The sequence below is a fragment of the Patagioenas fasciata genome, chromosome 2, assembly GCF_037038585.1.
Source record: "Patagioenas fasciata isolate bPatFas1 chromosome 2, bPatFas1.hap1, whole genome shotgun sequence".
NCBI classification, from domain to species: domain Eukaryota; kingdom Metazoa; phylum Chordata; class Aves; order Columbiformes; family Columbidae; genus Patagioenas; species Patagioenas fasciata.
In genome coordinates, this window is record NC_092521.1 from 70,832,109 (window position 1) to 70,856,894 (window position 24,786).

General features: G+C 36.3%; 1 protein-coding gene across 3 annotated transcripts in view; it reads left to right on the forward strand.

Annotated features, from left to right (window-relative positions):
- The window catches only part of GALNT1 (polypeptide N-acetylgalactosaminyltransferase 1), an 88,780-nt gene that overhangs the window by 44,269 nt on the left and 19,725 nt on the right, over window positions 1-24,786 (forward strand). For all 3 annotated transcript variants that reach the window (XM_065830952.2, XM_071804391.1, XM_065830953.2), the window contains 2 exons: window positions 6,841-7,015; window positions 20,695-20,861. In XM_065830952.2, the coding sequence (XP_065687024.1) occupies window positions 6,841-7,015; window positions 20,695-20,861 (342 nt within the window). The remainder of the gene's footprint in view (window positions 1-6,840; window positions 7,016-20,694; window positions 20,862-24,786) is intronic.

Sequence of the window (24,786 nt, forward strand, 5' to 3'; positions counted from 1 at the left end):
AGCAACTAACAAAGAAAAACCACAAACAAACTCCACAAAAAACAACCGAGCAAGCAAAACAATAAAACCTAAACCAAAATTTGGCCAGTTACTCTAGCAATAAGGGACAGTGAATGTTTCATTGAAAATAAATTTATGAAAATAACTAGAATAAACTTGGATATAAAAGTAACAAATATGAGAGTGTATGTATGTGTGTGTGTATGTATGTGCACATGCATATGCACATGCAAATGTATGTAACATTTTATTTGAAGGGAGAGCTGTGTTCCTCAGTACTAATGCTCTTCAGATAAGCTTTCAGTTTTGTTGCTGGCATTTTAGTTTTTGGGAACCAGTTTTATGAGCGGAGTGTGGTTTTTTAAAAGCCAGTACCGTTCATGTTGCCAACTCTGATTTAGGGAGGTCACTGTAGTTGATCACATGGGAGAAAGGGTTGGTGCAGGGAGAATTCTCATCCCTGCAATGTCTCAGTGTGGACATTTAGAACTGCAGGCAGCTGTCACATCCCGTTCATTTGTGAAACATGTAATTTTGTGGTATGGTGTCTCTCCCACTGGAAAGCCTGTGTCTGTATGTTTCACTGCTGCTATAGGAAACTTATGCTGTGATGCTCAATGTTAACTGTAATCAGCCAACAGTACTCGAGATTAATTAATGGATTCCATCACAAAAAACTTATTCACCTCTTTACATCTGGTATGGACAAGTTTGACCTGCCTGGGAAATTTCCTGAAAAGTTTTAAGAACAGCATTGCTTTGCTACAGGACAACACTGGGGAGATGTTGGGGCTAAAACCAGTCCGATAAATTTCCAGAAAGAAGAGCAATGTATAGGAATGTCAAATTTCTGTGCTTAGTACCTCGAAACTGTTGTTTCCGTAACTGCATTCAAACATTTTAGAGGGGTTTTAGTTACCTGAGCTTTGCAAAAGATACTTAATTTTTCAGTTGCTTGCATTTCATCCTTTGGGTTTCTTTTTCAATAAGTGGAAAAGAAAGTGATAAAAAATTGAGTTTATGCAGAAAGTATGTCTTCTATAGGAGCTCAGTTTTTTTTCTTTTTTTTGTCTTAAGAAATTGGGAAGTTTTCTTGAGGATAAAATGATGACTGTTATTGTGGTGTTAAAGAATGGATCCATTGTTTGGATTCCCACAAAGGTTTTAAGCAATACCAAGCCTATAACTTTTCTCAGACTTCTTTAGGACTGTCTTGCAAACAGGATTTTTTTTTTTTTTTTTTCTGTTGGCAAACAGCAATTGAAGTCAATATATATCAAACTTGATTTGATATATTGGTGATGTTGAAAGTTCAGATAACTACACATAAAGGCATTGGGGGATCCTTCAGGTGAGGGAAAATCTGCACTTTTTAAAGATTAGTACTTCAATTTTCCCTGTGGAACATTATTTTTACTTAATTTGGTAGCTGAGTACAGTCTTCATTTTGGCTTTTTGCTAGCCTGTGTGTGTATTAAAATCCTTAATAACTTTTTCGTATCTTATTGGCTTGTAAAAAATAAACAAACAAACAAACAAAACAACAACAAAAAACACAAAAGCAAACAAACAAAACCAACCACCCAAAAACCAAACCAACCATCAAAATCTTTGTATATAGTTTTGTACAGTTTTTTTTCTTTTTCTTTTACAGCTGACTTGTGGTAGGGTATCTGCTGAAATATGTCTGCTAGAAACCAGAGTTGTTGTTGACAGTGACACTTCCTTTTAACCTACTTGCATGCCTGATCTTTAATATTCTCATTTGTTCCAGCAGTGTACCGATTTGGAGTCTGTAGTGGCTTTTTTTCACCACTCAGAATGCCTAGAATCTCCTCAGATAACATTGAGGCTATTTTTTCTGTGAAGCTTTTATCAAAATCTGCTTTTTTACTTTTTTCCGCTATTAATTTCCATAATTGATTTCATTTTCTTGATTCAGCATAAATTATGTAAGTGTTCTGAATTTAATGTCCTTTTTGTCCATGTCACTCTGGTATATAGCTTCTCTTTGAAATTCATGGAAGAATTCCATGGCAGTTAATGAACCTACTGGACACACAATCAAATTTTTCTGAAGAGTTTGTAAGTTTGTTTTAGGCTGTTCATGCCTAGTTGGAAAAATTAGTCTTTAGATATTTTCAGCAGGATTTTGAGGATAGTTTTGGACAGTCTAGGCTTTCACGAAGTTAGAAGGATGCTTTCCTTGTTTTTTAATACAGAAAATGGGGGGAGTTTCTTCTTCAGAATAAGATTTAGACCCATGCTCTAAATTGCCTTTGAGAAAAAAAAAATCTTTCTCCTTGGTATTCATGGCATAAGATACTAGCATCTTAAATCACAAGCTTCAGCTTATGTGTCTAATGTTGTATTGTAAAGATTCAGCTGTCCTATTTTACCAGTGGTCCTGTCATGGTTTAACCTGAGCTAGCAATACAACCATGACAGCCGCTCACTCACTCCCCCACCCCTCCAATAGGGGAGAGAATCAAAAGGGAAGGGAGAAACTTGGACTGAGATAAACACAATTTAATAAAATAACAAAATACTAATACACTACTAGAAAATATATCTATAAAATAGAAATAAAAGATACTCACGGCAATTCCTCACGAACACGCTGAGCAACCAGTCCCAGGAAATGGCCCCTGATCCCACAGCCAATCCCAAAGAGAAAAAAAGAGAGGAAAAGGCAGAAAGGCTCAGAGACCTCTCCAAAATGGTAAAAGGCCAAACTAAACGTCCTGACTGAACTGCTCTGGCTCCAACAAAGAAGAGAAAAAAAAACCCAAAATGAAACAAAAACAATGCCCACAAGAGAAAGTGCCCGAGAGAGTGATCGGAAGACCCAACTCTCCTTATATCTGAAGCATGACGCTAATGGGATGGAATACTCTTATTGATCAGTCTGGATGTCAGTCAAGCTCTGCCCCATTCATGCGCCCCTTCCTCCATGCCTCACACCTGTGGGCAGAGTGCTCAGAGTGTCCTAGGCGCTCAGATCAGCACAATTAAAAACATCAACTCTGCTAGGGTGTTATCTTCTTGTTCTCAAACTAAGTCCAAATAATAAGCTTGCTAGTTATGAAAAAGAAAGGTTTCTAACTGCATGAATAAAATTAACGCATTTTCAGTCAAACCAGCACAGGTTCAAAAGTGGCACATCTAGGTGGTGCTTCCCTCTTTGTATTAGTAATTACTGATTGTTGATCAGTTAAATTCACAAAGGCTAATAGCTGACAAGGGAAGGCTGTTGCTGTAAGTTTAACAGCTTTTTAAGAGTTGGAAGAAAAATCACTGAACCTTGGTAAGCATTATCCATGTTATGAAGTAGTTTTTTTCCAACCCTGAAATTCATAGGATATCTAGTGGAGCACTACTGTTTCCAAACAGGGATTCAGAAATTAGATTTCACAGCCTGGAATAGAACTTACTGGTAAGTGTAGACAAGTTCTAGGCTTAAAGAAAAGGTTCAAGCTGTTTTTTAAGAGCTTTTCCTAGAAACAAACAAAACAAAACACAAAAAAGCAGGTAATACTGTGGGTTTACTAATAAAGATTTTTTTGTGTGTGTAGCTCTGTCTTATTTCTGTAAGAAATCCATATGTCAGCTCTGAGGTCTTGACTTAAATGAAGACCAAATGAGTACTTCCTTACTCTCAGTTAGAGGCTTCTTAAAGGTATGACTGCCAAGGAACTTCCAGGTTTGGCACTTGATGCAGTTTCTAAATAAACTTCCAAACTCCTCCTTTTCCTATATTTTTTTATTTTTTCCCTCCAAGGGGCATGCCACTTGTGGAATGATTAGAAGTCCTGCAAAAACAAACAACAACAACAACAAAAACAAAACAAAAAAACACACACACACAAAAAAAAACAAACAAACAACTTTAACACCTAGGACTGGTATTGCAAGAGTCTTGCGATTTCAGCTGCTTGCTGTTTACACTCTTTACTTGAGGCAATGACAAATTTAAACTAGGACCAGTCATTTTTGTCAAGTGCAAATCAAGGCCTGTGTTCTGAATTTTGAGCTTTTGTAAAGATGGAATATCGGGAAGTTGTGACTTGTTCTTGAATATTCATAGCTGCATAAAAAATTCCTAATAAAAATGAGTAGGTCCAAGATATAAAACACAGATCTAATTTTTGAAAATAGGAACTGTTCATCGTAAATCAATCTTGTTCTGTTAAGGCCGAGGTGTATGTAAGAGACAACATTTCTCTAAACTTCTACCGGTTCAAATAGCTTTCTTTTAATTGTGGTAGTTCCTCCAAACATGACTGGACTTGGTGTTTTGGTCAGTTTACCATTGTCGTGGCCCCTAAATACATGCAAGGGAAGAATCCATCCCTTTTTCTGGCTTTAGATGGTCTTAGATTTTGAAGTATCTGGTTTTCATCAGATGTATTTCCTGGTAAAAAGGAATTGTAGTCCATAGACATAAAGAGTTCCTGATTTTTAATGAAGATCTGGAAGAGATCAAGCCCTCTTTGAACTAATGGTTTACTGATACAAACAAGAAATGTCTGGAAAAACATTACGAGATTTCCTGTTGGATCAGGTGATGATTAAGTCATTCATTGAGTTCTGAAACTTGTAGCTGTAAATGAAATTTCTGTTTGTTAGAACTATGTCATCAGTGCATGTCTACAGCCCTTCAAAGGAAACATGTTTTTCATAGTTAACTGACAAAAGAACATTGCGGTTTGAATTTTTAACAATGCATGTTAGTCATTTTGGGAGGGTGTTGTTGGTTTGTGTTTATATGAAAACTACATGCTTTTGTGGGAAAACAGAAACCTGAGAGAAGATGGTTAATTCTTCTTGGAAAGTCATCTCTGTGCCTGCACCACAAACTTGCCTGTCTTTGCATTTAGTGAGTTCTGTAAAACATAGGTGGATTGAGTTAGCTGTTGCTGGATTTTTCTGCACAAGGGAGTACTTTATTTAGGTAAAACTTGTAGTCAAGTAGTATATATTTGCTAATGAAATTTAAAATTCACCTGATGAATCTGTGGAATTTGTGTGCCCACATACAGCTCATTGATACACTAAACTGGCATCTAACAGCAAGATCTGCAAATGGGAAATATAAGTTTTAAGTTAATTTAGCAATTCAGTTTAGCTGCTTTAGTCCAAGTTAAGAAACAACTGAAAGTATAAATGAAACAAGAAATAGCAGATATGATAGGATAAGACGTTGACTCTTGAGAATGCCGAAAAATACGGCGAATATTTTTTTAAGATATATTCAGATATCTGATATGCTAATATCTAAAAGCTATGTTGAACACTCATCATTTAATCATTTTCTAAGCCAACCTATATACTAATTGGTAGGCATTTAATGAAAATAGTTATGTTAGCTCATGTAATAAAATCAAGTAGAATATACAAAATTAAGCCCAAATAATTGTCTTATTGTATACCATAGCTTTATGTTGATTACCTCCCCAAAGGCACAAATTGTAGTTTAAAAGGTTATGCAATTGCAAATGAGCAAGCTTTGATGCGGCTTCAACCACACTTTCTTAGGAGGCAAAGATGCAAAGCAAACTGCTCAGGATCTGCTTGGACATACTTTATCTGTTCGAAGTGTATGGCTGGCTGGCAGCTTCTAGAATTCTATGGCTCAAATGGCAGTCAAGGGGAATTTGGTCAAAAGAGAGCTTGTCTGTGGTGGGAGGATTTTCTCTGTTAAATGTCACCGCATTAACGCAACTAGTGCAATTGCCTCAGGTACTTCAAAATGAAAGTTTCTCAAGGAACACATTGTGCTTGTAACCGATTAATGCTAAAAGCAAACTAGCAAAATGTTTCAGTTATTAGTATATATTTTAAGTCTTAGTGTTTCAGCAAGGATAGGAGGTTTGAGGGTTTTTTTAAAAAAGTATTCTTATTCTTCACGTGGCTCTTTGCTCTTGGCAAAAGCTTTAATTACACTGTGTTGTCCTCAATGCAAATTAAAGATAATTTGAAGCTAGGCTTTTTACTGAGAGCTTTTGGTGCTTTTATTTTAAAATACTTCCTGTTCCTCTGTTTAAATCTTAAATTATTATGTTTTAAATTAAAATTTTTACTAATTTTGATAAGTAATAATGTATTTCAAATTCAGTATTTGAGCATTTGAAACATTTAAATTCAGGAGAAAAGTAAGCAGGACTTTTCAAAGAAAATGTTAGAGGTTTTTTATGTTTTAGTTTTACACTTAAAAAACAAAACAAAAAATACAACCAAACAGAAAATAGTAATTGAAGGGTTGAGCCCCTTTTCTCTTCCCACTCTCCCTCATCAGTTTGATCAGTTATTTGATATTTAAATATGTCAAGTATTACTGTTTCTGTCTGGAGTACTAACATTAAACTAAACATAAACATGTTGACTTCAAATAATGTTACTAAACCCAATAGAAATTATCTATAAACTGTAAATGCCTGTGTCATTCTGTCAAAATAAAAATGTGGAAATAAATGTAAAGTTATAATTTTCCTTTACAGGTATTTTAGTAAAGATTAAATTCAACTTTTACTGAAAAGCTTGTGTGCGCAAGAGTGATCTGGGATATAAATGTCTGTTGTTCAGGAATTTTAACAGTAAAGACAATTAGGACCCAATGATGAATAGATATAAACCTTTACTGTTTTTGCAAATGAACTGTGGTGTCTAAGAGTTGAACTACTTCTGTTTAACTCCCAAATATGAAGATTTGTTTTCACTTCCAGAAGCTGCTGGGTTTAGAACTCTGTTTTAGTTAGGAACACTCCTATAGTATAAAATAAAGTATAGACAAACAAAAGCAAGTGTAAAAGTAGTTACCAACGTTTTATTTATTCTTAGTTCCAGAACCCATACAAAAACCACATGAAGGACCTGGAGAGATGGGGAAGCCTGTGGTCATTCCGAAAGAGGAGCAAGAAAAAATGAAAGAGATGTTTAAAATAAATCAATTTAATTTAATGGCAAGTGAAATAATTGCACTCAACAGATCTTTACCTGATGTCAGGTTAGAAGGGTAAGTGCTTTATGTTGTATTAAAAATGTACTCAAATGAAGAATGTGTAGAGAGTGATCCAAAACAAGAGTTCAGTTCTGTAAGATATTACTGTTGAAGTGAAAAAGTAGGAGGATTTCCAGTACATACAGTACTTATTTGGAAAATAAGATTGAACAGTAGAAACCAGTTTTCTCCAATGTTATTTAACTTTGAATCTGATTACAAGTATGAAGCCTGTTCGGGGAATAGAAATTAATCTGGTTGAAGGAAAACAAAGTTAAGTTAAGACTTGGCATTTCAGGAAAAAATTACTTATTTGAAAAATTCATGCACTGCTTGTAATGAGATAGACTAAAATTCTGCATTATATGAAATAGAAACGATTTGATGATGAGAAAGAAATACTTAAAAAATTTTCTTATCTAATGAAATGTGCAAGAACTCATTTAGATTGCATTATATTTTTTTTTTAATACCAATCTGGTTTGGTTTTGATCTTGCCTCTGAAATATTGATTCTTTCAGAGCTATTTGAGTCATAAGTAATTAAAAAGAAAATTGTAGCCTTGTTTTAAATAAAACTAAGATTGCTTTACCCTCCTGGGGCTACTCTGGCAGGGTAGCTGATGACTCCCCCTACTCCCAACCCCTCTTGTTTATGAGAGGGACACTCAAGTTAAGTAAAGCTCATGAAATAAGATTTTCCTAATCAATTACCTGCATTCTTCTGCAAGAATCAGATACTATAGAAACCTCATTTCTTTAGCAGCTTTGTTGTTGCTTCTGTATACACAAGGCCTAGCTGCTGTATTAATTTGTTTTTGTTTCCTACCTCAGAAAATAATATTAGAAGAACGAGATGAAACTCTGACAGCTTTTCATTTTTAATGAGTGATGAAAGAGCTGGTTTGTAGGTGTTATACCTTCATGTATAGTAATGAATGTGATTTTATGCAGCATGTGAGTTCCTGGTAGTGCTGGTGTTCTTAATAATTGAGCCATACGTTTTTCAACATATTATTTCATAAGTTTGAATTATGTAACTTTTAAATTGATTTTCAGATATATCATTAGTCAGATTTTATGGTCACTATGGTCACTACTTGCCTGTATCTCAATTTAGTGGAAGAATGCAAATCCTGAACTTGCAGGCTTTTCTTTCAAAACCGGTAGATGTTTTGAGGGGCATTGTATCCTTTTCTCTGACGTTATGGCTCTGATCGTGGTTGTAACTTGGCAATGGCATCTCTTGGTACTCTTGCAGATTCATATGTAGTGTCTGCGCCTGTTATCATACTCTCTATAGGATAAGAAATTGCTTCACTTGTAAAGTGCTGACTTCCACCACTTGAGAACTTGTAGTTAGCATTTTCAACTTCCTTTAGTTGTGAGAAAAATAGTAAGTTTTACAGGAGACTTTTGTCAAATCTGGGATGCTAACTTGGTGTGAATTTTGTGTGTGTGTATATATATATATATATTTTTTTTTTTTTCCTGGAAGAGCTGAATGGAAGGAATTAACAAAACTTAGGGGAATTTATATGTACAGTTGGTTATGTGGAAGGTAAATATTGAGTAACTTTCCATTATGACCCTAGAAGTATGGGAGAAACTAAGAAACATAATCGATTTATCAGCATTCTACCATTTTTACAGTGTAAGTACAAAGATAAGAAAATAAATTCGTGGATCTAAAAAATTGACTTACCTGTAAGCTTTATGAAGTCTAGACTTTGAATTCATCAAAAATAGGGTATTTCTTAAAAACTATGAAATGCATTATCTAAACATCACTCAAGCTTTTGCAGACAAATGAAATTACAATTATAAAATCAAGTTGAGCTATAGGAATTTTTTGTATTCCACTTGGCTATGCTCTGCAGTTATTGTGTTTTGCAGCAAGATATGTGTTATACATTTAGTGAAGTTGCATTTGTTTCTTTTTTTCAATTCGTATGGACACAAATGCTGTCATTATAGTATGTATGTGAAAGTGGAATCTTAGAATAAAATTTTAGGTAAGATCTCAGGACAGAGTTGGATTTTCTGGTTTTGTAAATTGCTGCCAATGGTTTTAACATGCATTTACTGTGTGCATTTTTAGTAGATTTTGGCAGAAAAAATGGTCCCCAAAAACCTCTTCCTTTTATCATCTTTTCGGTATGTACTCTATAAGGTCACGCTAATTAAGAATTTGGGGAGTGTTTTAACATTTCCCTGGAAAATTCGAGAACTGTACTGTGTTTACAGAGCAAGGGTATTTTAATCTGTATGTGTGGATTAATATTACTTTTCAAGAACACTGTAACCATTTTCAGAATTTTGAAAGCTGTAAATATGCTCTGATGTTTTATACATAAAATTATCTATCTGATCAGTCAAAATACATGGTTAGAAACGTTTTTGTTAGTGGGGTTGCTTCTGTTAGAACTTGTTCTACCTATATCCCTGCTAATATGGAAATAGTTTGGGGAGAAGAATGGGTGATTTTTTAGTCATTCATTACCACGTTTATATGCTTGCAATATAACTGCAAGTAGCGCTTTCAGTCAAGGCTTTGAAAACGAGGGATATGTTCAAAGGCACATTTAGCTGTTCAACCATGTAATTATTTTCTTCACAGGTTTAGTGGGTTGCTTTCTTTAATGTGGTGTGGGGGGAAGATGTGGCTATTTCAAGTCCTATAATTCTCCAGCATGTTGGTTTTCCCTACATACAGAAGTCTGTAAAAGTTTGGCCTAACAGTTAATCATTGAAAGGCTGGTGGAATTTGGTATGCCACGTGTATTTAATGGGGATGGCATAACCTGTCAACTGGAAAGCAGCTTTTGAAGTACATTATCCTTCACATGAATTTCTAGTTCTGCCCAACCCTTACCATCTGTGTGAAGCCAAGTGTGTTTGTGTATCTGCTTGGTCCTCAAGGTGCTGAGAACCTCCATGCGTTACGTGTTCCATCTTGCACTCCTGCCTCTGGGTGCTTATAGTTTCATCTCCAGATGACCCTCTCTGGGCATCATGTTTATGTTTTGGTCAATACGTTTTGTTTCCTTACTAGATGAACAAAAATGTGAGCTGTTTTAATAACTTCAAGGTACTTCTCCAGCTCAGAGAGCTCCTCAGGACATCTACAGAAGTTGAAATCTGTGTTCTGCCGAGCTGTGCCCCAGTCATATTAACAGGTTTATATTTATTTTTATTATTTGGCACAAAATTACCAAGGCACGTAGATGCCTTTAAAATAATTGACATATGCCTGAATTGCTAGTCATTTTGTGTCTGTAAGCAGCAACATTTTTCTACTTATTTTTCTTGTGATCCAAACTAAATTATTTGCTTAACAGAAAAAGCTAAACAAGAAGTAAATTTTTAGCCTGGATACTTCCCCAAATCTGGACTGGGGCATGTTAGTGTAACTAATGGATATAACTGACAGTGCCACAGCCTCTGGAGGGATGTTGTTGTGCGGGAACAAGCAGCTGGGGGTAGCAGAGCGGTTTTAAGTTGTTGACAGAGCGATTCTGGTAAGCATGTCTTATTCTGGTCTGTGGATCAGTCATCGAAGTGGGAGCTGATTCATAGTTTCCAGGAAAATATGCAGCTGTGGGCTTGACATGACAGCAAAAAGTAAAAAGATGGGTGATTAGGAACACTAGTGTCTTGCCTTGATTCTGCTGAAGATGAGGCATGCAATGAATAGAATAGGTGTCAATGACTAAAATAGGTGTTCAGCTGGGCCTGTGTGTCATAGACCAGTATTCATGCTGGAAAGTGGTGTGGTACAATGCGTGAAGTTTGTATGTGTCGTCTGATTTGGTTTTGCTCTGAATGCTGTTTGAGGTGCCTTGGAATCTGCTTTGCAAAATGAAGAGTGAGTCCTGTGTTCTAAGGCCTTCCAGGCTGTATTCATTATTTAAACATTTGTGGAATATATAAAATATGTAAGGAAACATTTGGGTCCCTGGTATGAGAGTTTAAACCCAATTCTGACTTTTTTTTATACAAGAAAAGAGCATGTTAAAACACTCTTCCAGGCTGGAAAGAATGGAGGCATAGCTGAGGCAGAATTATGTCATGCGTGTAAGCTCTGGTTCCCTCTGGAACTTATGATGCAACACTAGGAGGGTGTAATATATTGCAGGTTGTGGTTCCTTAGAAAGGTGATGGGCTTCCCCAAGCAGACCTGCAGCAAGGAGGAGTGTGGATCACTTTTGGGATGCCTTAGCAAGACTTTCCCCAAGGCTACAGGTTCTGTAGAACTTGGCATAATAGATCTTCCTTGTAATTCTGTTCCTTAGTTGGTATAATTTTGCCAGAATTAAGGGTATCAGACATCCTACTGTATCTCAGTTTTGCGTAACACTTGAGATCTTTTAACTGTCCCTTTCTCAAACTATCTGTATTCAGGAAGTAGGGGTGTTGGGTTTTGAGTGGTATCGCTACTGTTAGGATATAAGCAGAAGTTTTTAGCTGGGTGGCCATACATATTTGAGTGAACAGGATTTAAATTCATTCAAACCATGGCTTCAGCCACTTAATAGAAAAGTAAGTTGCAGATCTGTAACTAAGACCTTAATGTTTACCTAATACACTAATGTGGTTGGTTTAAATTGTCATTGAAGAGGTTTTTTTGTTGAATCAAACTACCCTTCTCAGTTCCTCCTGCCAAGCTAACTTTCACAATTGGGAAGAAGTAGACAGTTTTTTTTTCCTGGGGTTAAAAGCCATTATTCTAAGTTGAACTTACATGAATGTTGGTGGAGTTTATAGCAGTTATGCTGGGCTCCTTTCTGAGTACATCATTCATATGACTAATTCTGTCATCTCTTTGTTTAGAAAGAACCATATTTAGATTTGGGCACTGTTAATTATATGATACAACATAACGCTTTTCAGTTATGGGACTAAAATCTGTTTTTCATATGTGTGCCTTAAAAAGGTATTTTTAATTTTAAGCCTGAAATATGCATGTGAAGAATACACTGGAATCTAGATTTTTGACTTTTCAAAACAAATTTATTTCCTGTATACTCTAAGGTACTACAGTTGAATCATATTATGACATATTCATAAAATTTACACAATCCCTGTTTGAGGAAAATAGTTTGAGTAAACCTATTCGTACTAAAACTAGTAAAGGCACACATGCAAGAGCATGTTCTTGGAGCTGGAATGTGTGACATTTTCTGTTTGCTTTTTTTTTTAAATACTTGAAGTATTTACTTCTCTCTGAGGCTTGTGAAGGTGTGCTCTCTTTCAATTAATTCAGGAGAAGAGCTAAGGGGAGTAGTTTTATATTATACATAATCTGCTGTAAATGTGGCCTGCAGCCAAAGTAAGTCTTCTCACAGCTGTTGATCTGATAATTGTGTGGCCTTGGTCTTCACTGACTGGATGGAGGATTACACACCAAAAAGGAGAAAAATGTATATTTTGTTGAATCAGCAAACTGAAGCAACACACCCAGCAGCTGAATGATTACTAGATCTGATGCAAAAATGGGATGGGGCAAAACTGTAATGGTGAAAAGTGGGATTATTTTGACAGCAGCCCACAGTTGCACCAGTTTAAGTGGAACATGGTAGAGTGGGGCGGTAAACTTTCTTGCAGAAAGTATATATTAAAGTCCCCGTAAGGTCAAGGGTATTTAAATAGTTCCGTAAATTGTGATCTGTGTTGTGAACTTCAGGTATTTGTTTAGCTCAGGTCATAGCGATGTAAAAGATAATAAAAAAGAGCAAAATTGTCAACACAAGTAGTGGAACGCTTCAGAAGTTTATTTGATGTTTTGTTCCAAGCTAAAAATCCAGGCTGCTAAGTAACCCGGCATCTGTAAAGGAAATCTGCTGACAGCAGTGTAACTTTCAACAATGTAAGGCTGGAAGTCTGAAAGCATGTGAGGTATTAAAGACTTTACAATTCTTTCAAGCCGGAATATTTTTTCATCTGGGTTTTGTGGTGCATATAGCATGTTACTGGGCCACTGTAGAGCCAACATTTGGAAATGTTTGTGTTCATGTTGACTTAATGAGTCGACTGGAAGAAATGACCTATAAATTTTAAAAATCAGAATGCTTCCTATAAACCATTTTTTAAATATATAGACATATACACATGTATATATGCACACGTGTGTGTCTGTATATACACAGAAACACTTGGCAGTCTCATTCTTAGTTGTGTCTTCCATTTTGGATGAGCAACCATATCGTGAACTTTATTCAAATTGATAGGTCAAATATGGAAAATAATTTGACTGGAGAACTTAAGGTTCAGTTTCAGTCTTTGAGGACAGAATTGGTTTTGCTTCTTTAAAGACATGTGTTTCTGTGATCCCTTTCAGGATAAGGAAAACAGTCAATTGCAGCTTATTATCTTTCTGAAATTCTACTTGAATTCTGTAACCACAATGGTTTTAAGGACCATTTTGGATTTTGTTTCCAGGGTCTAAAGAAGATTTCTACTTGACTCATGAGATAATGCGACCTTTCTTATATCCAAATGTTTGAGATCAGAAGAAAGGAAAATTTCATACTCTTGATGTCAGGTAAATTATGTAATACTATTGAAGGCAGACATTAAGCAGGCTGAATGGAAATGCTCAAATAAAAAGGGATTTGCCTGCCTTCAGGTCAACAGTTCAGAAAGGTTAATTGCAGTTGTGATATGAATTACAGAAGTGAGGACCTCTTTCTAAACCAAATTGTTCTGATTTGATTGGAAGAAGCAACTTCAGGGGTAGCGTGAAGTTTTGTCACAACCTTATCTGCAGTGCTGTCTCTGTGCAACCCCAAGATAAAGCTGTGGTTGTGTGCAAAGTCTGTGTAGCGCAGAGTGGTTTGGCATGTTGTGATAGTCAGTGATTCCATCTTTCTCATAGTTATTGCTTTTAGCCCTTTCAACTGAGTTGTTTCTGTGTGAAAATGAGATCTTTATCCAACTTGATTGTCTTCAATTTGGGGGCTTGGAGTATTGCTAAAATTTATGTTGGAGGCAGATATATTAACGTCCTTGTTTGTAATGATATCTTGAGGCTGCTGCTCATATCCAGGAAAGACTAAGTCAGTGTTTACCAGAAACACACCACTTGACTTAAGTGCTGCTGGTTCTTGCTGTAGTGTTTTGACACTTTCTTTGCCACCCCTGCTACAGGGTGTTATCGTCTGATGAAAATGTAGTCAATCTGAGCAGCTCCAGGGTGACTCTGAGTCTTGTTTCAAAATGTTTTAATCCATGATTTAAGTAGAGAAGAGTTTTTGCATTGGGCATAGCTCTACCTCAGCTTTGTTAGATTAGGTTAACTGCAGACTATAACTTTTGACAAATGGACAGGTACACAACAGAGTACTGACATTTTATGGCACTGCAGTGATATTCAACAGATAGGCATAATTAAAGCCTGAGGTTTTGTGAGGGGAGTTCAGATTTTCTGATTTTCTTCTGTATTGATCTGGCATTAACTTTTGGTGACCTCAGTAGAAAACAAATGTGTATTCTCAAGTATAAGGGTAATGATGCTTACTTCCAGAAGTTCCAGTATAGTTTAATACTGAAGAGTATGCTGGTTGTACTGCGTCAGTAATATTAAACAGAATTATTACAGGGGCTATGCTGTGTAGCATTTCCTCAAAACTTCACCTCTAATGTGGTTTTCAGCAAGACTTGGATTATTTGTTTGTCAAATTTGAAGTTCTGGGATGCAGTTTATTTATAACTGCAGCTTTTAGTTATGACTGCTGTTTGTAGCATACAAAAGAAAAGATTTTACTAGATTTGTAAGATGACTAAATAAGTTTCCTCCCCTGCCTGAATCTGTTGCTAGTACAGCTTTCAAGAATGAATCAGCTCTGCACTATCACACTGCACATACGAGGTCCGGTCTGAGCTCCACTGGGATTTCCCAGCTGATCCGTTTAGTGCACTGGAGACGCTTGTGCTTCTGTTCCATCTCTGTCCTTTACCAGGGTGTTCTGAGTTGTGTGCACTGGGCTAGAAAACAAAGGTTGAGTACATGTTTTACTGCTGTTAATGTTTCTGAGCCGCTGACAATTATTGATCATTCCTTGTTCCTATGAAAGGCTGGTAGAATCTGGGAATAAAATTGATATCAAGTATAGCAAATGTGACTCAGGTAGCATTTAAGTTTATTGATTTTTATATTTAGGTATGCATGAGTGGCCTCATTTTGAAAATTTCATATTTTTAAAAAAATACTCTGTTACTTGTCCTCTCATTGCTCCTCTATGGAGATTAACCTGTTGGCAGCATCAGAAGAGGTCGAGATCTGCCCTGTAGTATTTAGAAATAGAGCATCTATTTCTAATGGAGACTATAAATAAGACATCATCTTTCTAGAAAATTACCTAATTTTTTTTTTTTTTTAATGTTTTGCCTCAGTGAATGAGAATTTTTGTCATTGTATCTCACTACATAAACATTGTGGTAGTGTGCAATTGATTTCCTACAAGACCTCTACCTTGTTTGTAACTTTTTTTGAGGGTATGATTCTTTGGCCTGTGAAATAAAAGTATGTAAGAGCTCTCAGGATATTAAATCCCATTTTATTACATTACTTTCAGAAATGATTTAGCATGAATTTGAAGGATATGCAAACAGATCACTGCTAACATCGTAAATATTTGTTTTCCAAGATACATTGATATTACACATGTAGCACTCAGTCTTGGGTTTTAGGAATAATTTCTAACTAAATTGATCCATGAATACAATTTCTTAGTATTGATAAAATGCCAAGTGCTATTCTGTAATGAGATGCCTGCACAGTTGCATTTTTTCAAGGTAATATTTGAGGTGTTTGTGAAAGCCCCAGTGGTAGACAGAAAGAGGTGGCATTAGGACACCAAAGGGCGGTGTCCCGAGCTCCTGGCGCCTCGATGTCTCTGGTGCCGATGGTTGGAGTGGGTGAGACTTGTTGTTCTCAGAGCTGGGCACCGAGAAGAGCAAAGATAGCTATCAGAAGAATTTAACCTTCTGAGGAATTCAAATGAAGGATCTTGTAAGATGACCTAATAGATTTGCTCTGTCCCTGCACGGAAGCTTCTTCTCATTCCTTTGCTGACATGAGAAGAGAGAGAGTCTTCCAGTTCTGCCAGGTGTCAAGGAGGTTTGAGAATATGTGGTTGTGCTGATATAGGAAGCTCAAGATGAAAAGTTGTCATCTTTCCTTGCCAGATGGTGCTGAAGCAGCATTTAAACTCTGAGATTTAACAGCTTAATTTTATTTGGACTGAATTGCCTTACTTGATGTCTCCTCTAGGTTATTTTTGTAATATCTCCTGTGAACTATTTGTACTGTGGGCTGAAAGAGAAAATAGGAAGGCAGTTTATTCAGAGGCTCTTCATGTGCATTTGCAGTAGCATCAGGTAGTTTTCAAGTGGCTATACATAATCCATTTAATAAAATTCTCCTTGAGAATTTTTTTTCTAACCATCTCCCTATCTAAAATGTGCAGAGCTTCTATATAAGATTAAATTAACATCTTCACAAAAAATCATGATAGTGGATAAGTGTAATCCAACTCATGGTTGCTATTGACCTTCCATTTAAAAAACTTTTGTGATGGATATTAAACTTTGAAATCAGGCTACAGGGTGTTAGGGACAACAACTTGTATTTATTTTGATGTCACTGTTCTTATCCTAACATGTGTGTATAACAGTGCTAAATATGTCCTCCTTCCTTTGCTTGTAGTCCGTTAAACTTGAATTCAAGTTCTGAAGGATTTGAATCTGTTACACTGCCTTGTGTTCTTGGGGAGATAATGGCCTATGAGTAACCATGTAGTAATAAGGGATCAGGCTGAAGTATTTTGAATATATCGTGTACAATTGCAAAAAGGTGGCATTCTGTGAAAATGTGTATGAGCATCTTACAGAGCTTGGAGCAGCATCATGTCTTTACAGTCCTGTGGCTACTTTGTAAAACAACTTTTAAAGGTATAGCTTGTAAACCTAGGGGTTTTTTTCTGAAATCTGTTGGGGCATTAAAGATCTTGGATGACTTTGATTTTATTTCCTAATTACATGAAAGGAAGAAATCAAATATTAGGGAAGAATACAAGACTAATGCAGTTGAAGCTGGGGATTTCAGTGCATGAGAGGGAGACTTGCCATCAAATAAAGAACATTTCTCTTTTCGGCATTGAAATGTGTACCTCAAGAAATGTAGACTAATGAGACTTTATGTCCTGATCATATTTTAGCAGTCTGGCCTGTTCTTTTTCTGTGTGTTCAGGTAATAGGGCAGTAAGTCTCTGCTTGCATTTAAAATGTCTGACATTTTGGGGGAGTTTCCACAATATAAATAATATATGGAGTGACATTAGCCAAGAGTTTGCATGATGAATGCCATAGATTAAGGAAAGGATGGTGCATTCCATGTGAAGTAGAAATTCTCAGCTGCTGTTTGGAGCCTTCATTAAGTTACTGGAGATAGTATGCCTTCCTAATATTATGCACTCAATTTTAAAACTGTTTGAGGCATGATTCAACAAAAGGAACATAATGTATTAGTGGTAAATTAAAATTCAAATTATCCGTAATTCATACCCTGTGTGTCATACCCCTCGTGGTTATATTCCACTACTAATGTTGCATAACTGTTGGTTGAAACTAATGCTGTGTTTTAAATTGCATAGTAATCCCTTTCTGGGGTAATTTGTCTTCACATGACAGACAAAAAGGATTCTTAATTTAAATGTTTTTAGTACGGATAAAACACAAGGTTTACATAGAAGGCTAATGATCAGATCACAGGTGTCAACTGTTCTGTTCTATTTTTTTTATGTTCTGCAACAATATGTTCCTGGAGGGGAAGGAGTGTATGTCAGTGTTTTCAAAATTAGAAACAGGGTTTTTTATTTTTATGTATTCATAACAATGTGTACAAATACAGCTAAAAGGTGTATATGAAAAGGCAGATAAAAAGAGTATTAAAATTTGGGTATAGTACTATTAATTCTTTCCTTTAGCCTGCCTGAATAAATGAATCTTTCCAGAATAACTTCACACCAAACACTTTATTAAGAATAACATTCAGAAATTTCCAAGCCAGTGTAGTTATGGAACACCCTCGTGTTCAGCGTGGCAGCCTTTTTACATGTTGATAAACAAGCCAGTCCAGGGTTCCTCTTAAATTGTTATCCCAGAAAAGGTTGATCTCTGGGGGTGAGAACAGGCAAGTCTTGTTATGGAGAGGAGAATGTTCACTTTCTGCAGGACAGGACAGTGGAAATGCCTTGTAATGGGGAGAAGTATCCCAAAAAATCCTGTAAGCTGCCTTCTTAGTGCTGAAATTTTCCTCTTCGAAGACAGATCTTAGATGTTTTGATATATATATATGCTTGGAGCAGTGTAGTGATTTATAAACATGGTAGTCCCTGAGCTCTTGGCTGGCTTTTATTATACCAATTCATTGATTTGAGCTTAGTAAAATCTTCTGTAAAACCATTAAAAAACAAAAACAAACAAAAAAACCACTGCAACAACAACCAAAAAAATGGAGATGAGAGATTTCATATTACAGTAGTAGATCTTGTGGGCACCCCAGCAAGATATTCCTGGTGAATGACACATTGTTATTGCTTTTCACAGAGAACTGCTAGTAGGCTTCTCAACTTTTTTACAAATATTCTGCCAAAAAGTAGAGGAACAATTGATGGATTTGCATTACTACTGTAGCTGACAGTCTACAATCAGACACTTATTTTCTGATCTAAGGAACAGTGCAGCAGAAGGAATAAAACACTGAGAATTTGTTTTTAAAGTGGCAAAATAGGCTGAACAAGTGACAAACATGGGGGGGAAATTATTTGGCTTGTGTATTGAACTTTTCATCTGAAAATCATAGCATCTTCGAAAAGCTGTTTCATTTTCAAAGTGATACCGCAGAAAAAACTTTATCAGTTGGCACAGGTTTTTTTATACACGAATTAAATAAAAAAAGCACAGGGATATATGTCTGCTTTCCCTAAGGAATTTATGATGCTCACTTCAGCATGGTGAATAATTTAATTTGGCCATAATTGTAGGTAAATATAATATTGAAGATGGTGCCTGATGCTACAAAGATACCATTCCTTCAGTTCTCAGAAATGAAACATGATTCCACAGAAGCTCTTCCAGATATTTCTTGAATTATACCGGGATTTACTGACCTTCTGAGGGATCTTGGTGCACACTGGGTTTTTTGTCACCATCTCCGAGCTGAAATGCCTGTGTGCTATCAGAGCTACTCTCACTGAGAAGAGCTCTGGCTCATCAAGTTATGCAGCAAATGAAATATTCATGCTGGGAGCCTGGTTTTGGCTGATGCTCCTGGTGTCACTGCTTGGGGTGGGATTAGATGCTGACACTGTGAATCCTGTATTTGTGAGGCTGCTCCTTCAGACTTGTTCTTAAGTATTTAGAGTGGAGGGAATGCATTATGCACTTCTCAAACCCTCAGACAGCACTGCTGTTAGGATGATAGCCATGCATACTTGTTAATGTATTTAGTAGAATTTAGATCAGATTACACTACAATGAATTGACTCAGTGGTTTGGGATCTAATAAAAACTTGTTGTTCAGAATGAAGGTCCATTGAATGTATCACTTTTTCCACTTCAGTGTTTCCTGGTGTCTGAGATCTGCATGTATCTCTTTACCTTTGATTCTTAAAGGGTTTAGTCCCATCGAATCTTATGTAAATTTCTGTGTGTGATTTTTGAATGCGCAGGAGGAGCAGGTCTGTGCAGAGAACACTTAAGTTTGTATGGTTATTTTTTAGAGCAGAATTCTATTTTCAGAATCGCTCAGAGTACTCTATGTACAGCATATTGATTTTACTAGGAAATACTGAGAATATTACCTTTGTTAAGGTATTGCGGAGTGTAAAATGTTGGCTGCATGTGGAGTTCCATTGCATAAATGTTCTATTGAGAGAGCTAAGCCTATAGTCTTCCACTCTAATTTCGATATGTGAATATAATTCTCTTTTTATTTGATGAACCTTTATAGTACTTCCAACATACATACAATGAGAAGAAAGAAAACCCTCTTTGTATAATAAAACCACATTGTATTATGAAATATACTTAACTCACCAGTATTACAGGTAGCCTGCTTATAGTCTTGGCTGTTTCCAAACATGAACTCTTTATCTCTGTTAGTTATTACTTAGTTTTATTCATTATATACTTTAAATTGCATTTACTTCTTAGTTTGGCTGCTGTTTCTTATCTTCTCTCTCTCTCTCTCTCTCTCTCCATTGCCCCTCTGTCTGCATTACAGTATTGAAGTTTTCCCCTTGCCCTCAGAGGGAGTGGAAGCCTAAATTAGGGGCTTGGATTAGTGTATCTGGAGATGCTACTCTTCACAAATCAGGGGCAGTAGAAATAAATAATCTGTTGTCATCTCTGTCTGTTAGCAGTGTGGATGTTTCTTTCATTTGTAGAATAGGTTATTGAATCGAGGTTCTCCTTTCTTTGTGGTAGGATGGAATGCATAGATGTATATGTAAAAGTCAGGGTGTTTTTTTTGATACAAATATAAATCTGCAGCTTTTGCTCTTTTGTCATGCTTTGCCTATGATTGGTATATTATCAATGTTAGTGTTGATACCCAGAAATAAACCTCAAAATTGCAGTTCTAACTGAAGGCTTCACCTTTACAAATATATACCTTATTTTTGTTTATAGGTGTAAAACGAAGGTGTATGCAGACAACCTTCCCACGACAAGCGTTGTCATTGTTTTTCACAATGAAGCTTGGAGCACGCTTCTACGAACTGTTCATAGTGTGATAAACCGGTCACCACGACACATGCTGGAAGAAATCGTCCTCGTCGATGATGCCAGTGAAAGAGGTAATGATAATGTCAATGCCTTAGCTTGCTGCTCTTTTTATTTCAAAAATTGAGACTGACTTTCTACTGCCTTAGTGCTCCTCAGCGAAACAGTAGCTGAGGCAAGGGAAAGCAGAGTGAGCAGTGCTCATTTTGGAATACAGGTGGGTCATTCTCCACTGAAAACTGCTGTAAGATTATCTGTCTGACTACTTTTCTGTTGACAGTGCAGAGTTTGTGTTTGCTAGTGACTTTATCCTATTACAGCTTTCATGTTGTGCGTTTAGAATTTTAACACATTCCTAAAGCTTGAGGGCATTTAATACTTGAATCACCTGGTGGCTAATAGCAAAGACAGCTCTGTTCCTCCAACACATCCAAATTTACTGTCACTACCACCATCAAGCTTGATGTTCAGAGGGTTTGATTATTCAGTTCATAGGAGGTTCAAATTCAGTTTCTATGCTGTAAGAGAAGATTCTGCTTTTTAATAACAAGTACTCCAGCTGAAAATTCTGTATTACAGAATGAAACTGTCAATGTGTAATGAGATTGATAGGCAAAACTTAAAGATTTTTTTTTTCTTAAAATAAGTTTATTTACATTTTACTCTTTTTTTAAAAAAACTACAATATCACAGAAATAAAAATAATGTTCTAGATAATACTTGATATTTCATTTCAGTTGATATTTGGCTTGTTGCTCTCTTGATCTTCCTTGGTGGCGTGGATTATAAAGTATAACTTGAGGGATATATTTTTTTCTCGTGTTTGTAAATGGAGATGAGATGGTAATATGGGGCTGTTTTCATCCAAAACTTTTCTATATTTTTATATTGAATCACCCTTTTTTCTATATTTCTGCATGGAAAATTTTCCATTAGAACTAATAGCTAGTAGGCCACTACAGAAGAGTCATGGGAGCCATGAGTTGTTGGCTGTTATCTGTATCCACAGGAATTCTCATGCTTTATAGAATCATGGAATCATTTCAGTTGGAAGAGACCCTCAGGATCATCGAGTCAAACCATAACCTAACCTAACTCTGGCACTAAACCATGTCCCTAAGAACCACGTCTAAACACCTTTTAAACCCCTCCAGGGATGGTGACCCTACCACTTCCCTGGACAGCCTGTTCCACAGCCTGACAATCCTTCTGTCACATAAGGGTTTTTACACCCAGCATCCTGACATCTCTGCCTAATGCTTCTGATTCGAGTGGTGCAAAATCCATACTCTACTGCTTATGGTAGTTCCATCTTCAGAGCAAGATGGCAGACTGTTGTCCAAACAGGATCTATGTATGAAGAGAGAAACCAGATTTCAGATAATATGGTCTAAGTAACATTATAGTGCATGGTTTACAATGGTTTTAACAGGAAGTTTGATCATAGCTAGTAGCCATTATAATGGTTAACGGGAGTTTTTGTAGCTGAAGAACTTTAGGAGTAGATTTTTGCACTTCATATCTAATGTGGTAGAAAGTATAATGAGTTTTTTCTTCAGGTTGCATGTGTGTATGATGCCTTAGTATATTAACTGATCTATTCCAAGCTGTGTTGGTCCAGATAGAGTACAGCTGGTTGTGGAATAGCTGAGCAGACTAAAGAAAGATCATATCAGCTAAACTGAGCTCTGACCAACCTGTTTTTTGAGGGAGGCCTAGCTCATGCACTCAGGTTGTATTTGCACTTCTATCAGTCTGTATTCCTTTCCTCTTTTGGGCACCCTCACTTGCTTATGCTTTCTTACCTGATGCCAACTTTAGCTGCTTCAGCCAATTTCAGTACAATTTGGAAGAAGGGACAGAGGCCTTAAATACAATTACTCTCTGGCAGCAGAGGAGGAATGCCCATGCAAAGGGCAAGGCTGCTACCTCAATGTGTTCCAGATTGGATGAGAGGTGTGATTAACTTTTGCTTTTAGAAAGACAAAAGAACAAGTGTTCACTGTTTTCACTTACGGGGAATTTGTAATTACACCCCTCAATTTTGTATCACTCAGGCATCTTTTATTTGTAGTTATTTTCAACAATTATTGAAACCTTTGTTTTGTTTTCCAAAAACTTGTTATGCTTCCAACAAGCATGCTTTTACATTAAACAAAACAAAAGGGTATGATGCCTGAAAATTTGAAGGATTTAGCATGTGCCACTTAAGCATTCTGTTTGTGTTGAGCTAAAATAGCTGACTTTTCCAGAAAAAGAAACTGTGCAGCCTGAGTAGTGTATTTTGAATTCTAGCACCAGAGTCAATTTAATTGGAATAAAGTAAGCATTCAGTGTGCCTGAAGCACTCTTTGTACCTGCTAGTGTCATTCTCTTAGAAGAATGAATTTGCATAATATCACACACTTATTTACACCAAAAAGAAAAGCTTTGGAGAAACAAGACACATCTGTAACATCGATCTCTAGTTACTCATTGGAATAGCATGTTTAGTTTTTATGTATTGAACTTTGGTAACTATTTAAAAAAAGAAGTGAACAGGAGAGATCAGGATTTGTCAGTATTTAAAACTAGGTCAACATTGAATGGACAAGCATGGTAGGCAGATTGCATCAGGATACACTTAGTTATACAGGTACAGATCAAAGCAATGTAACCAAAACTAAATTCCTGCCAAGAACATCTTGTAAAAGCGTTCACACTTCTTAAAACTGTGTTTGCGTGCTTATATGTGATAAATCTGTGTTTTACTGTAGTTAAATAGAAAAAGTTTGAAACTTAATTTTTCATTTATATTCATATAAATGTGACTCTGGTATAGAATTGGCAAGTTACTTTTCAACTTATGCACCTACTTGGCTTGAACTCAATGCATTTGTAATTTTGGCTTTCTTAGTTCTGCTACTGCCACAGAAGATGCTCTTTAAACTGTCCATAATCCTAGGTAAAGTTTTGCACCCTTCTGATACAGAAAAAGTTTGAAAGGAATATCCAGCAGAAAAAGCTAAGTGAAACTAAAGTTATACCTCTGAAAAGACATGAATTGTTGTTCCCAAGTAGAAGTGTTTGTGTGTTGGGTTTGTTTGCTTGCTTGTTTGTTTTTAATATTATCAAACCTTATGCTCTGAAGTGTATGAAGCAATGCTAGAAATGTACTCAGCTGTCAGCCTTAGTCACTCATAAGGAACTGACTGTAATGCATAAAACTTTTCATTTGAGAGTTTAATAGAGGATTTAGTATAAATATGATCAATAGGTTTCTATAGAAAATCTCTACAGCTTGATTTTGGCATTTCTTGTAGGCCAAAGTATGTTGCATACATTGAAGGACTATTCAGTGCTCTGGAAAGAGAGAAAATATGCTACTTAGATTTGAATGTTTAACCCTAACTGCTGGTAGCAAAGGAACACCAGGAATCTTTATGCTGGAGTTATTTTCCATGCTTTTGTTGGGATGAGACATCAAGCTTTACCTTTTTGCTTATTTTGCTGAAGTTCTAGTCATTTTTTAAGGGCACAGTTACTGAATATCTGGCACAATGTTTTGTTTCTGGAAATACTCCCTTCTGAAGTTTGGAACAGGGGGGTTGTTCATAAGAATATTCTTATGGACGTGATTAAACATGGAAGGACTGTTCTTAACCCTATTCCCTCCATAGTGAAAACACTGCACATATCTGTGATTGTTTCTTAGAGGAAAAAAAAAAAAAAGTTGAAAAGTACTCGAAAAGATAAATTGAAATTTGTAATACTTTGCAGAGAAAATGTAGGTAGGACTAAAAATTTTTATATGCAGTATGTTGACCAGGACTTTCTGCAACGTAACTTCCTGGTTTATCCTAGTTCGTGACTGGCTGCAGCCATATTATTGAAATCATTCTTCCTCTCCTCCTTCTGGCAGAGTTTTATCATCCTGTTAATGTAACTGTGCATTCAGGGGCTGATGTCCCAGCCCATATTCATTCAGCTTTAAGGGGTTAGAAATACTTTAAAAGCTTA